Genomic DNA, 15,686 nt, shown 5'->3' on the forward strand with positions numbered 1-15,686 from the left:
TAATGAAATGTAAAAATGTTTTTGCTGACGTGAATTTGTTTCAAGCTTTGAAAAATGTTTCAAACTTTGTCATTTGGTATTGCACTTCCAGGCTACCGTACCTGAGCTTCAGCGTTGTTTGCCCAGAGTACAGTCAGATTCATTCTGCCGCTTGTGTTCACATAGTAAACGCCAGATTTCCGTCAGAAAGAAGGGCACATATATTATATTATCTTCTCCCAAAGTACTCAAATTTGGTGGGTGTCACACTGATAAAGCAAAACCACAAAATTTTTTAAAAGTAAATATTTTGAAAGATGGGGAATGTTCCCTTAAATTTGTTGTACAACAGTAACCACCGAAGAAGAAAACCCGGAAGTGTCGCTGTTGTTGTTGCTGTGGAAGCGAAAGTTCTCATAACCGTTAGCAAGCAAGTGCACGCTTATCTAAAATTGAATATTCATGATGGATATAATTGGTTGGCCGATGAATAGGTGGTCTTGCAAAATAATTTAGCACAACAGTGAGCTCGAGTCAGTTTTACATGTATAACTAGCACCCTAAGCGTATCGACGTACTACTAAAATGGCCAGATATAGAGGTTTGTACCTATTCATGTGTATTTTCATAATGTCATCAATAAAATGGCCAAAGACTCAGTGATCAGCTGTTATATCCACCCACTTCTAGCTCTTTATGGTGGGGGCGTAGCCAGGACTGTGCTGCTATGCACTGAACGCCTTTTATTTACTTAGATGTTACCTTAAAGTTGTAAAGTCCAAAAAATCTGAGATAATAAGATCAACAGTAACGCTGATCAAAAGACACTTTACATACTTTTTAAACGGCGTAAATGCTGGATTGTAGCTGTCAAAGCTGCTGAAAAATGTGAACTTCCTGAATTTACTGTAATTCTCTGTTAGACCCTCACCTCCCTCTGTCATCCCTGAACCTCCTGATTCCTCCTCTGAGGCTGATGTCAGCCTGTTTGTGGCAGGTGGCCCTGGAGCGAAATGTAGACAAGTATGACAAACTGGCTGAATTTGTTTCATTGGTGACGGAGATTGTGCCAGATCTTCTGAGCTACAAGCAAAGGACTCAGCTCATCTTGGGACTGCGAGCACGGGTGAGTAAATGTAGATAGTAGATCTTGCTATGACATAAAGATGAAGAACAAACATTGATTCAAATGTTGTGGTTTTCAGATCATTGTGGAATTAGTAACAAAAGTGGATCCCATTGACTGCAGTGCTGTCCAGGAACATCTCATCATTTTCCAAAAGAGTGAAACAAGCTGCAATCAAGAGGAGGTAACTGATATAATATAATAATATAAGACAGGGAGGAAAACCTGATGATACAAACTAAACATCTTCTTGGCTTCATGGCAGGATCAAGATCAAGAGGTAAAGATGTCAAAATCTGCATTTGTGAGGAAGATTCAAACGTTACTCAAGGACAAGTCTGAAAAGGATAAATTTATCAAAGTGAGTTTTACCTCACCCATGATATTTTTGGGTCCATCTATTTACAAATAATTTGTTTCTCCAGGCTGCAAGTTTGACTACCATCCATTTATGCTTTCTTTCCAAGGAGTTGTTTCCAGAACTATATGGAGCCCGCTTTGATACAGTGTTACAGATCCTGCTGTGGGAGTTCTTCTACCGACTGGAGGAGTTTCTCCCCGTGCCAAGTTTCTCAAAGGTAAACAGAAACAATCAAAGAACTTGATTACATGTCTTCTACTACTTACAAATAAATTCTATTGTGATGCATAGTTCTGTTAGATTCAAAGCTTAAGTCAGGGGTGTCACACTCAAGGCCCAGGGGCTAAATCTGGCCCATGGTACAATTATAACTGGCCAGCAAGATCATATCATACTTTTATTAAAACTGGCCCACCAGTATGAAGTCTGCAGGTTTCCTCCAGTATAAAAAGGAAAATTTATCCTTGATAATTTAAAATATCCTTGTTAAGTCAGAAAAATCTGAAAACATAAAGGGTAAAAATATTTAGATATTAGTCAGAATTTTTGGAAAAGAAATACATTTGTGTTTTTATTTCATATATTCAATTTTGCAATTCAAAATTGCCACTTAAGCTCATTATTTTGACTTTTTATTTCATATTTTGAACTTTAAGAGTCACAGTTTTAAATACTAATTCATATTTTGACATTAACACTCATGATTTCAAATTTTATTTCATTTTTTTACCTTTAAACTTGTGAATTTTATCCCATATTTTGATCTTTAAAACTCAGTATTTCATATTTTGACCTATAAAACTTCTGATTTTGACTTTTATCACCAATTTTGACCTTTCAGACTTATAATTTAAATTTGATCACATATTTCAACCATCTTAATTCATGATTTTGAATTTTATCTCACATTTTGAGCTTTAAAACTCAATATTTCACAATTTTACCTTTTAAATGCATGATTTTTGATTTTTTTCATATTTACATGTTATTCTTATGCTATTCTTTTTTAAATTTTAATTTATATTTTGACCTTTGAACTCCAACCTTTGACTTTGAATCCCTTATAAAAAAAAAGAAATTACACTCATAACTGAAAAATGTATCTCATGTTTTGTCCTTTAAATTCATAATTTTGACTTTTATACAAATTTAAACCTTTTAAACTCATGATTTCAAATTTTTATTTTATATTTTGACCTTTTAGAGTCAAAATTTTAAATATTAATATTTCGACATTTTAAACTCTTAGAGTCATAATTTACCATTTCATCTCATATGTATACCTTTAACTCATGGTTTCAGTGTTTATCTCATACTTTGACCTTTAAAACATAAGACTTCATATTTCAAGTATTTCATATTTGCAGAATGCAATGAAAACCATTACTTAGAAGGACATTTTAACAACCTTTTTCCCTTTTAAGACCATAAAATACAGACTGTGTATAATATATTTGTGCCACTTATGTTTTTGATTTGAAAATAATACACACTTAAATCCTGTCAAGAGTGATCATTTAAGTTGAGACTGAAATTCAGAGACAACACTGACAATGAAACTGATTTTTAAAATTTTACAGGTGTCCTCCTTTATCGACCTGTCCTCTTTTGACTACGGATATGAGCAGTTTCTCTGTGATCAAAACGATATCAAGACAATTCTGCAGCATCAAAAGCAGAGAAGAAAGCTGCCTAAAAGTAAAGGCCTGTTTCCATTTGGCAGTTGAATATGAATCCATCTTTAAATTAACTGCATAAAGATGCAGTTGTTAGATTTGACGTAACAGATGTATTCTACCCTTCAGGTGAATTCTCCTTCTTGTCGGACATTATCCTGTCCACATTAGCATCCGAGCAGACATCAGTGGATTCAGGAGATCCCACTGAAGGTGTAGGTGATGGTGAAGATGGAGACGACACAGATGAAGAGACAGATGACAGTTCAGACTCGCATTGGCAGGACAGAGGGCTGTCACCACTGACAAACTCTCCATGCTCTGAAAGGGGTGGGCCAGCAGGAGATAATGGTGAGCCTCTGTAATTTAAGAAAAAAAGTATTGACTACAAATTTAAGAACAGCTTTTGGGCATTTGTGGCTGGAACATTCACTTAAGAAAATGAAAAAACACTGAATTAACAAGATAATTATTTATTAGTATTACCAACTACTTACAGATGCACTCTAAAAAGACAAATATTTGTGCCTTGTTTTTACCCACAGATGATGGCAACAACTTAGTCCCTCAAGGCACCCTAAGTTCCCCACCAGTTGTGCATGAAACACAAGTGACACTCCAGGAGCAAAACTCATCAAATCCTGCAGTGAGCAGCACAGGAGTCCTGGAAAATGACAGTGGAGGGTTCAAGCTGAACTTAGCCTCCTCTTTAAAGGATATTGAAGACCGCACCTGTCCTGTGTGTTACAAGACTTTCAGCCGAGCAAACGCGGCAAGACGTCATATAAAAGATGCACATCCAACTCAGGTGTTCCGCTGCAACAAATGTGACAAAACTTTCCAAACAAACTGTCGCCTTGTCACACATCTTCAAGCTCACTCCAATGAAAGGCCGTATGTTTGTTCCTACTGTGGCAAAAGACTCTCATGTCCTAAAGTGCTGAAAACTCATATACGAGTTCACACTGGGGAGCGCCCGTATGCATGCAAGTTTTGCAATAAGAAATTTGACCAGAAGTACACGCTGACATCACACATCAGATTGCACAGAGGGGAGAAGCCGTTCTTGTGCAGCTATTGTGGTAAAACATTTTCATCCAAGGGTGGTTTGATGGTGCATACACGGCTCCACACTGGAGAAAGACCATATCGCTGCAAGGAATGTGGACAAGGTTACAGAACACTGCAAACACTCAAAGCCCATCAAACTCTTCACACTGGGGAGCGTCCATACTCCTGCCATCTGTGTGGAAAGCGTTTCCGCCTCAGTTCAGGACTGACAAAACACATGATCATTCACAGTGGGGAGAAGCCTTATCAGTGTGTTATCTGTGAAAAGAGATTTAACCTAGCAAGCAACCTGAAGATACATATGAGAAGTCACCAAACAACAAAAAAAGCCAAGGCACCAACAGAGTGATCTCATCAGTGTGGGCCCTCAAGATGACAACAGGTCAAGTTTGTGTTTGCATTTTTTTGTTGAAATTAGGGTTTTCATGATACCAGAGTTCACATGTTAATACAATTCTAGTTAAAAGAAAAAAATATATCAGTACCACAGCAATGTTAAGTCCTAAAACTGAATATTGGTAAAACTCTTCTTTTTAATGTCTTAAAAAGTAGGCAGACTCATGCACACTTTGTGACTTGTATTGAGAAGTGCTGTACAAACTAAGTACAATTACTGTTAATATACTAAGCCAAAGTTGTTTCAAATGTATCTGTAATTAAGGCTGGTCACATGATAGAAGATTTTTAAATCTTAGTATCAAAAATGTGGGAGACCATGAACAAGGACAGTTTCAAATGATTTTAAAGCTCAGAAGAAAACCAAACATTGAGGATGATTGAAATCTTCAGCTAAATGTCCGCAAGGAGTCTGGGTGCAGATCCCTGACACACCGTCTTCCAGACCACTACTGAGATGCTTGCTCTATCAGAAGTGATTTTCTGCTACAACATTATAAATATATATATTTTTTTATTCAACTTTATCCATTAACGAGTCTGGCAGGTACACAAAACTTTGTTAGTTTTAGCCTTAGCTATGTCAGCGGCATTAAAACAGAAATACACGCTAAAACTTTCAAAATATCAGATTAAACTTCCAGTTTAGGTTAAGGTAAGGGTTGGGGTACCAGAAGTCAAAAGTCAAAAACCTGATCTGCAAAACCTGATAAAGTGTGTAATAACGCAGAGTAAAGTTTTCTAATTACAGAAGAAGCGTATCCTCCATGAAAACATTTTTATGCAGCTAACATGGCTAAGGCCTAGGCTAATAAAGCTATGCTAGCTACGTATGCTATATAGATTGTAGCTACGTGGCTAGTTAAATCTAAAGCTACATTAGCTTATGCTATGCTTGCTTTAGAGTTAGGTTTGTTAGCTACATTGCTACGTTACCTGCATAGCTATGTGTTACCTTTAGCTATGTTTACAAAAGCTCATGTTCCTAAAGCTAAATCTAATGTTGCTAGTAAGGTAGTAGTAGCTAGTAATGTAGCTATGGCATTTTTAACTTTTGGTAGTCTAACCCTTACCCTAATCCTAACTGGAATATCAATGTGATTTTATTTAGAAAGTTTTAGCGTGTATTTCTGTTCTGCTGGAGGCGGCAGCTTACCGCAAAGGTCTGCAAGGGGGGGCGTCTAAGATGGGTGGTCTGCAGCCAGACAGTCTTGGGCTGTCCTGACATGCAATACAGTTGCAACAGAAATCAGAAAAGGGAGGGAAGTATCAGGTTGAAATCCTGGCTGAAATTAAAGTCAAGTTTAATGTTTGTGAGCTGTAAAAATTTACATCCCGGGTCGGTGAAGCTACCCGGAATTCTTACTTTTATCGGTTGTTTCTGGTTACATTAGGGGCAGTCTGAGCTGGAAGTATGACCAACAAAACATCCCCTATATAAAGATTAAAAGTCAAGGAGACCCCAGTGCAGTACGGAGTAGGAAAGTAATCATGTGGGGCACCACACACTTTAGGATTCCTTGGGCAAATAATAATGTGCAGTGAACCTTGACTTAGGAAACACAATCCCCCTTGATCGTCAGAGGGGGCCTAAAGTCAGGTTTAAAGTTATGTAGTGTGTAGTCAGTTAAAGGCAGACCTTTCTCCCTTTTGTAAACACAAGTGCTTTTTAGTACTACCAATTTATAAAATAACAGAGATCATATTCTAAATTACACAGGCAGTATTCTGGGATTACTCACTGTGTGAGCCAGTCAGGTAACCTTTAATACCCTTTTCCCCTCTTTATGTTAAATTTATCGATAGAACGAGAATGGTGGTTTACTTTTTAGTAGATACATCTTGTAGTGTCGCTACTTGACTTGGAAATATCCACAACAATTTGTGGGTGGTTGGAGCAACAAGGGGATCATAGCAGCTGACTGAAGAGAATAATTGTGGTTTGTGACAAATAAGCAGCACAAGACATGAATGAGATACAGCAACAGAACGGCAGCTTCCAGCTTTTTTTTGTTAGTAGCTTCTGACTAACATCCAGTGTTTCCACTGCAAAGATAAATGTGCCATGATGGCGGCCATCATCAAAGACATGTCTTGTTACAAGTACAAAAGTAACAAATTTCTTTGGCTTTGAAAACGGTTGGAAATATTTTAGGCCTTCTGAGTACTTGACTCAGAACAAAACATGGGTTTAATAATTTCTATTAAAGACATTTCAGTGCAAAAATTCTAAATATTGTTCCTAAAAATCTTGAATCTTTAGGTCTTCTTAATTATTTCACTAAATGTTTATGTTACTGTGCACGACTGCATGTTTATACAGTTTTGTTCACTTGTTTTAGAGTGCTATTGCATGTAGAACAAGAGTCCCTCAGAAAACCTTTATACTATTTTTAGTCTTTTTTTCAGTTAAATCTTCTTTGTATGTCCAGTAAGATTTACTGCACAGACTCTGCAAGAAAGTTGACTTTTTCCTTAATAAAAGTACTGTGAAGCATAGGAGTGTATGTATGATATATTTGCATGTAGGCTACAATGTACGATAATGAATTCTATTCTTATATTTTAGATTACAAACTGGTTAATTAACAAGCACAATAAGTACGGAAATTCCCCCTGTGGGACTAATAAAGGAATATCTTAAGGTTAAAAATTCTCAGGCTTAAGAATATTAAGGAAAAAAAGCCATCCAAACCTACCTAGCCCGTTGTGAAAATGCAACTAACCCCTTAATCTAATAACTGGTTGTGCCACCCTTAGCTGCAACAACTGCAAGCAAGCATTTACAATAACTGGCAATGAGTCTTTTACATCCCTGAAGGAATTTTTGACCACTTTTCTTTGCAGAATTGTTTATATTCAGCCACAATGAAAGGTTTTTTTTAAGAATGACTGCTAAAGGTCATGCCACAGCATCTTAATGAGGTAGCAGCAAAGCAGCCCCAGACCATCACACTACCACCGCCATGTTTGACTGTTAGGATGTTCTTTTTAATGAAATGCTGTGTTAGCTTTACACCAGATGTGCCAGGAAGTTCAACTCTAGATTTGTCAGTCTTGGGGATCATCAAGATGCTTTTAGGCAGTGTGAGTCGAGACTTTGTTGTTCTTTATGGTCAGCATCGGTTTTGACCTTGGAACTCTCCTATAGATGCCATTTTTGCCCAGTCTCTTTCTCATTGTTGAATCATGAACCCGTAACTGATTCAAGGTCTTTGGATGTTATTCTGGGTTCTTTTGTGACCACCTGGCCGAGTCATCGATGCGCTCTTGGAGTCATTTTGGTAGAATAGCCACTCCTGGGAAGGTTCCCCACTGTTTCAAGTTTTCTCTAGTTGTGGATAATGGCCCTCACTGTTCTTGAATTTCTTTGCATTCCTAATGCAACAATATATCAACAATAAAACAATGAGAAATGAAATATAGTATGAAACATGGCTAAACCAAGAGCCCAGCCAACAAGAGATAAGACGATGTGCTCCTTGTTGTGATGTGAATCCTGAGTGTAAGGACAATTCATGTTGAACACAATCCTGTTCACACTCAAGTAAACAAACCTCACTTTAGCAGGTGAATATCAAACTGATGGTATGATGGATGAGAACAAATGCAGCACTGAGAAATCCCTGTGAGGAGATAAAGAGGAGAGGGCGCTGTATGTGACAGCTGAGAGGAAGATGGAGGGGCTGATGACGGCTCCAATAAAAGTGCACCATCACTTTCTCTGCCACAGGAGAGTGGAAAATATGAATCTAAAAATAGGACATGTCACTGGTTGACATGTTGTACACAAAGGCATGACAATGCATTTGTATTGGACTTCATATTATACCTTTGTTGGTTTGTTCAGAGGGGTATTTTGATGGCTCTGGTTGTCTTTGTATAGGAATGTATGTCATTGATGCTCTGTTAAATAATGCACTATGACCCTGTGAGCAGAAGGTCACAGCCTGGCTCTCTCAGAGCAGACAATCATGCCTCTGTTTCCCAAGGCTAGACTGCAGCTACAGCTGTCCTGATAACGCTGATCTGGCTCAATCTCCAAGGAGACCGAGGTCAGAGACAGATAAGCTGAACTTCACCCCAGACTGTACAACCACTACTGTTTACTTTCACATGCATTTATGTAAGCTGATGTCTACTTAACTAGGACACAGGGCTGATCATTTACAGTTATCATTAACTGTCACAGAAATTAGCTGCTAAAATCAAGCATTCAGGAATATTCTGATCAATCTCAAACTGAGTTATGTCTAAAGAATTGCAGTTACAACTGGAGAAATGTTGAGGTGTAAAGACCATGAGTGGATTTTTCCACCACAGCACCCTGGGAAGGGGGTTCTGGGACAGCTTAGGGCTGTGCCCAGCAAACTGTGATGCTAAATCCTAGAGATGTTCCGGTGTGGGTCATCAAACAGAATTGAATTCGATTAGGTAAGACCATCAAGTGAATCTGTGGCTGTTGGGAAAGTATTGGTGCATTTCCACAAAGCTGTCCAGTTTGATTCAGTACAGTTTAGCACAGTATACCCTGATCTTGCTCATGTCTCTACATTCAGTGTCCTTCCAGTCTTGGTCATAGTGGTGGGAATCTCTCTTTTGAGAGATTCAGATGATTTGGTTCAGCACAGCAATGAGAGACAGTCATAAACGAACCTGCATACAAATGGCATATCACTTCACTCACAGCTTGTCTTGAATTCATTCCAACTTAACCAGCACGCCAAAAGGTTTATTTGCTAAATAGTAAGTCAACATTATGACAAAATGAGGGAGAAAAGAGCCTTATAGCTTTGTAGTGAGTCTTGTGTTTTTCCATTGTTACCACTGTCACATGGAAAGTGAAATTCTTTCAGCCAGTCAACGGACTGCAGTGATTCAAGCTCCATCTTTCAAGGCTTGACAGGTGCACCTGCTACCTCAACAGAAGGGTGCCAAAAAGTCAGACAGTTAGGATTGGTTCTTTTTTGTTACTGAGCATATCTTAACTTAGATTGGACTGGTTTAACTAACTGATACGCCAAACATAAGCTAGTAGCCAAAATCAAAGTGGCTTACACTTCTCTGATGTGGCCCTCAGTGAAAAAGAAATGCTAGACCTTATGATAATCTGTTAGTTTGTTGTTGAAATGTCTTTGGCTTACTGGTTTGGCTAAAATGCATCCAACACTACCAGAAGTAGTGGCAAACCCTCACATAAGGAGGCCAAAACAGGAAATTATCAGTAACTTTTCTAACTAGTTGACAAATCATCTAAGAAACAATCCATTGTCTGCTGCTTGTCCAGGGTGGTAGCAGGTTAAGCAAGTCCACCCAGACATCTCTTTCCCAAGCAACATTTTCCTCTCTTCCTGAGGGATTCCCTGGAGTTCCTAGGCTAGATGAGATATATAATCCCTCCACCGAGTCCTGGGTCTACCCTGGGGCATCCTGATCAGATGACAGAAACACCTCAGCTGGCTCCTTTCGACATAAAAGAGCAGCAGCTCTACCTCGAGCTCTATCCAGATGTCCGAAATCCTCACCCTATCTCTAAGGCTGAGCTCAGTCACCCTCATTTGACCACTTGAACTCACAATCTCATTCTTTCGGTCATTACCCAGAGTCCATGACCATACGTGAGGGCTGGAACAAAGATCGATCCATTCTACCCTCACTCATGAACAAGACCCTGAGATACTTAAAGTCCTTTACATGTGAGGCAAAGACTTATCCCTCATCCGGAGGGAGCAATCCGACGTTTTCAAGCAGAGATCTAAAAAACGTACTTGGTGTATTTTTCTGTCTATCCATCAGATATTTCAGCATTGTTTTTTCCTCGAAAGGATATGGCGTATTTGTTCAGTCAGCTCATCTCTAACTCTCCTTTTTCCTGTTTGCAGAAACAGCTGGTGAAGTCGCTTCAAACCGCACAGATGTTCGGAAAGCTCAGTGGGATGAGTGAAGAACATCTGGATCAGAAGAATAACAAGGGGACACTGAGAAAGGATGTGATTGGTTGTTTACAGCCCACTCAGGGCAGAACCACAATCTGGAACAACTATAAGACAACATGAAAAAACGAAAGCATCATCACCTTTTCATTCAATATTGACCTCCCATCCCCATGCAAAAACATGTCAGTGCCTTTATTGCCATAATACACTGATTGCAAAGTTAACTTCTGAGCCATTGTTATATCCCTTTTATACAAAAAAATCACCATAAAAGTATATATATGAAGCAGTTGTACCAGGAAGTAAGGTGTATGCCCATTCTTGGCATCTACATGTATCACAAAGGATAAAATGTGGGTGTTTTGTTTATTTCTTGAGTCACAAACATGTCGACTTTTTCCCTATTTCCCCCTTTACCATCTGAAATGTGCAATTCCCACCAGCAGAGGGAGACACACACCTTTCCATTTATAAACCAAACGTGGTCAAACACAACTACCAAGCGGCCTAAAAGTAATTCACTTGCTTAAACAGCCCCAATGGCATCCCTCCTAGGAAACAGAGCTCAATAATTCATAGCAGGCACTCATAAATTTCAATGAGTTTCTAATTAGGTGGGGCCCAGAGTAATTGTCTCCGAGGTGGTTTTAACAGGAGGAGGATCACGATGACAGATTGACAGAGTCCTTGTGGCAGATTGTTGCAAATCACCTAATTATAAGTGGAAATCAAACTTTTGGGCTTTTATAGATGAGTGTTTTGGATTTATTTTATGATCGGCAGAGAGTGTAGGGATGATGTGTGAGAGTGGATTATGTGTGGCAACTGTCCCTGGCATGAGTCTGTTTTTCTTTAAACTTATCCATATATTCATTCCTATCAGTTTGTATCTATGTTTTCATGCCAAGACGAGACCATTTTAATATCCCACATGAAGAGACCCTAAGTTCAAATATTGGACCACTAAGTTTAAAACTGAAATAGCTGTGCTGTGTGCTCTTCAGTGATTTTTCAGGATTTTGCTATGCTTTAGACTAGATACAAAAACTGTTATTACACTCAGCCATCATATTTTTTTTTCTGGTAGCATTTGTTTAAATCTAACATGTAGGTCCAATTTATGATAAAGTATAGTCTATGATTCCGCATATCTTTTAGTATACTGTCTTATAGCACACTAAAAATGCAGTACAAAGAACCTAAGCACAGCGGGTCAGTGTTGTCCCATTGTGCTGCCGTCGCACTTAATAGAAGCGTCATTGTCTCTGTTTTCTTCTACTTCAGCAAGTTGTAAAAAGACATTAGGTGTTTAAAACGTATGGCCATTTTCACTAACTATTAGATTAATGTAACATGTATTTTATGTTAACATTTTTTGTTCAAAGGAAATTAACTTATTTTGCCTTAAATGCCGATTTCTTAATTGAAATGTGCTTCTGTTGCTAATTACGCTAGCTAGCTAGTGGATGCTAACATTAGCTAGCGCGCTAGCATGCTAACGGTACAAGCTACGTCACTAATATGGCATTCACTGAGGGTGGGAAACGTCCACTGTACTGTACTGTACTGGACTTTAAAGTGAAGTAAATTTAACACACCTATGTCCAGCAAAAATGTTGACATTTCTGCTTAATTGTCAAGCATTAGTTAAGAAGACTACTCTATGTCATTTCAATATAAGACTCAAGCTGTGAGCATTAGCATAGCACAAAGAATAGAAACAAAAGCTAGCCTGACTGTCCATAGGTAGACATAAAATAGATTTTTTTTGTCACAGCTCAGGTTTTTGTACTTTATAAACTAGTATCATAACAATGGGCATGTTTTCTAGTTAGCTAGCTCTCTGCATGCTAGCTATCATTAACATCTGAGTGCAGCAGGCCTAAAGCAGACAGCGTAATGACCGTAAGCACTCAGTGGAGCTCATTTACAGCCGTAAAACAAAGGTCACTGACACCCCTGGTCTGGGACGTCTCATGGATATTAGGCACTATTTACTGATGGAGGATAATTTAGAGGGATAACCCTTAAGGACGCTGGATGGTGGCTGTGGAGGGACATCCAGAGGTATTTTGTATGTGTATGAGCGCCTGAGCTTTGACTTGGCAGGAGACACTGGACAGGTGGATGCTCAGCCAGCCAAAGTCCCATTACTTGCTCAGGGGGCAGCAAATGTGTGAGTGTATGACTGTGTGAGCGTGTGTGTGCTCGTGCATGTATGTGGTAATTACTTTTTCTCTCAGCGTGTGATTGTGTGCGTGCGTGCAGTGGGGTGATTAGAGATGGGTGGCGGGTGGAGGGCTTGTCAGAAGTTATCTCCCCATCTCATCTCATCATAGGCAGTCTGGCGGATTCCCTCGATGGCTCAACAACCCGACGCAGCGCTGCTTGCTGTCAATCGGGCCGTCAACGCCTGCAGAAATCGATGCCAATCTCCCTCAGTTTCTATTTTTAACAGCAGCTCAGCACCCGGGCCTTTGATAAGGATGCTGCCTCCTTTTGGCTCTCCTCTTCGCCTCGGATGAGCGGCCTCCCTCCTTTCCTCCCCTCCTCCCCCTCTCCCCCACTGATGAGCGGTGATAACAGACAGACGAGATAGAGCTAAAAGCACAGACCTGCCTGACACTCTGAAAGAGGCTTTCACGCTGGAGAAAATGATGATTGTTAGCACTATTACTCCTACTAAGAGCCATGCAGGTTGTAAAATTATTAGCCAGGCATGATTGCATTTAAATTGTAACTTTTATCAGAGCAAGTGCTATCACTGCAGCTACTTCTACATGACACAGCTACCAATGATGCACTACCACCTTTGCTTAAGACTTTCATTGACAGAAATGGGCAATACTCATCTGCAGTTTACCATTAGGTAAAGGTAGGCAACTTCCAGGGGTCTTATGCACCAAGGGGCTTCAACATATAGTCACTATATGGTGTGCATGACATAAAAGGTATAAGTGTAAAATTACTTGCAGTGATAAGGGCCCTAGAGTGAAAAAAAAAAATATAAACAGATTTTGATTGCCCTTTAAATCAACTCCCAGCTCCAACAGCAAAGCCCAAGCCTCACAAAACGCCCCATTACATAGGACATTACAGCCTGTTAGTATTAGCTTCTATGCGTTTACAGAGTTGCATGCAAGGGCGAAGGATTCTCGGTGCCCTGACCCCACTATGACCCAATGCAGACTGGATTCATGCCTTTAATTCAAGTTAATTATAGTGAGGTTGAGATAGAAGAATGAATATTGTGTCAATAGTGAGCATAAGATCCACCAGAACTAGAGACATGTTAAAACACTAAGATGTGGTGAGTTTAAGTTATAATGATACTCTCTGAAGAGCTGATGGTGCGTATTCCGCTATCTGTATTTCAAATTCTACTGTGTTTGGTGATTTCTGGCTTTAACTGGAAGAAAAGCTTCAAAATATTTTGCTCAGGATTTGTGGGGGAATGATCCAGTTAATGCAAAGCATGTAAATTCAGCAGCTGAAGGGCTCTCAGTCAAAACAAGTACCAAAGATGATAAGTAGAGACATGCTGCCCACCTCTTCTTTTAATAAAACTGCACTCCATAAGATGTATTTACTAAAAAGTCCTGCTTGTTTTTGTTTAACGGATAAACTTCATATCCTCTTGAGACCTGTGCATTTGTTTGGAATGCATTTTTAGTTTCTCCCACTTATTCGGAACAACTGGGACCAAAGTCCTGTCTCTGAACAGGAAGTGTTTTTACCTTTAAAAAAAACAAACATGATGCCTGCATATGAGGATGATAGACCTATCCTACTGCACCACACAAAACAATCATTCCTTAACTTGAAGGAAGTCATTTTGACAAAGACATTTCTTTTACCACTAAAGATGCTTTAAGGCTTGGAAAATTTACGTGAAAATAATTAGATTTCAAAACACAAAACATTGCAAAAATTTGGAGTGAATTCTGAAAAAAAATTCCTTTCAATAACAGAATTTTCTGAGAACGAATCCTCCAAACTTTCAGTGAAACTTTCAAAAAAGCCTAAAATCTTTCATAAAAGTTTTCCCAAAGATTCCAAAAACTCTCTATATTCTACAAATATACAAACCTTTCTTGATTCCTAATAAAGAACAAGACTATTTCTCTACAAATCATTATTTAACCAAAGTCTCTGAAAATTTCATGAAAAGTAGTTTGCATTTTCCCTTAAAGACATTATCACAATCGTTTAATGAAAGTTCGGAAACACATTTAAAAAAAAAAATTATAAATAAAATAAAATCCCCAATAAAACCAAGGCTTTCCCCAAAGATTCCTGAAAAATTCCCCAAATTTGATGTACAAATTCAAACAAATTTATAAATAAATTTCCTTAAAATCCTTGGAAAATAACGGAAAATGTCTAAACACATTTGCCTTAAAATCCAAACAATTATCCTAAAATGTCCATGAAAATTCAGGAAAATAATTTTCACATTTCCCAGAAAAGTAAAAAAAATTTCAAAGCCCCCACGAAACTAAATATCCCGAAATATCCTCCAACAATTACATGAAAATTCCTGTTTTGAAAGCATATTCTCCCAAAATTCCAACTTACTTAACCTTCTACGGAAATTCCAGCCAACTATCTCAAAAATTCTAAAAGCAAAATTTATAACTATGTTGTAGGATAGCTAAAATGAAACATCCCCTCTGAGGAGGATATTATGACCGAGAAAATCAGTTGAAAGTTGCCTTCCTAGTTTGCTGCTGCTCCTGGGATCAATCACAAAATTAACCAGGAAGAAAAATGTCAACATTTTTCTCATTCACTGTGTGAAATTCATCCCAGAAAAGTTGGTTTAATATTTGGTCAAAATGCCTTATGGAGTACTGTTGAACGAAGTCCTCCATTTCAAACAGGAAGTATGCAGCGGAGGTGGGCAGAGCTGAGAAACACATCTCTACTTGACTTTGAAAGGCCTGGGGTCATAACTTTATGGGAGTCAGGGGATGCTGTGGTCGACTTTGGCTATGGGTCGATGGCAGAGAATAATCATGGTTCATGGCAGGTAAGCTGCAAAAAACATAAACAGCAAGGCAGTTTTCAGTGGCAGCTCACACTTTATGTAGTCTTTGGCTTAACATTCATTGGCATTTTTAAGGGTGACAATAAACATG

General features: G+C 38.7%; 1 protein-coding gene across 1 annotated transcript; it reads left to right on the forward strand.

The window, feature by feature from the left end:
* The first annotated feature begins 377 nt into the window (after positions 1 to 377).
* Positions 378 to 10,618, forward strand: LOC121505226 (zinc finger protein 436-like). The gene is made up of 9 exons (XM_041780346.1): positions 378 to 580; positions 903 to 1,105; positions 1,185 to 1,289; positions 1,371 to 1,466; positions 1,573 to 1,683; positions 3,047 to 3,164; positions 3,272 to 3,493; positions 3,688 to 4,595; positions 10,492 to 10,618. The coding sequence occupies exons 1-8, from the start codon at positions 565 to 567 to the stop codon at positions 4,560 to 4,562; spliced, it is 1,746 nt and encodes a 581-aa protein (XP_041636280.1). The 5' UTR covers positions 378 to 564; the 3' UTR covers positions 4,563 to 4,595; positions 10,492 to 10,618.
* The last annotated feature ends 5,068 nt before the right edge of the window (positions 10,619 to 15,686 follow it).

This window comes from Cheilinus undulatus, linkage group 23, assembly GCF_018320785.1.
Source record: "Cheilinus undulatus linkage group 23, ASM1832078v1, whole genome shotgun sequence".
NCBI classification, from domain to species: domain Eukaryota; kingdom Metazoa; phylum Chordata; class Actinopteri; order Labriformes; family Labridae; genus Cheilinus; species Cheilinus undulatus.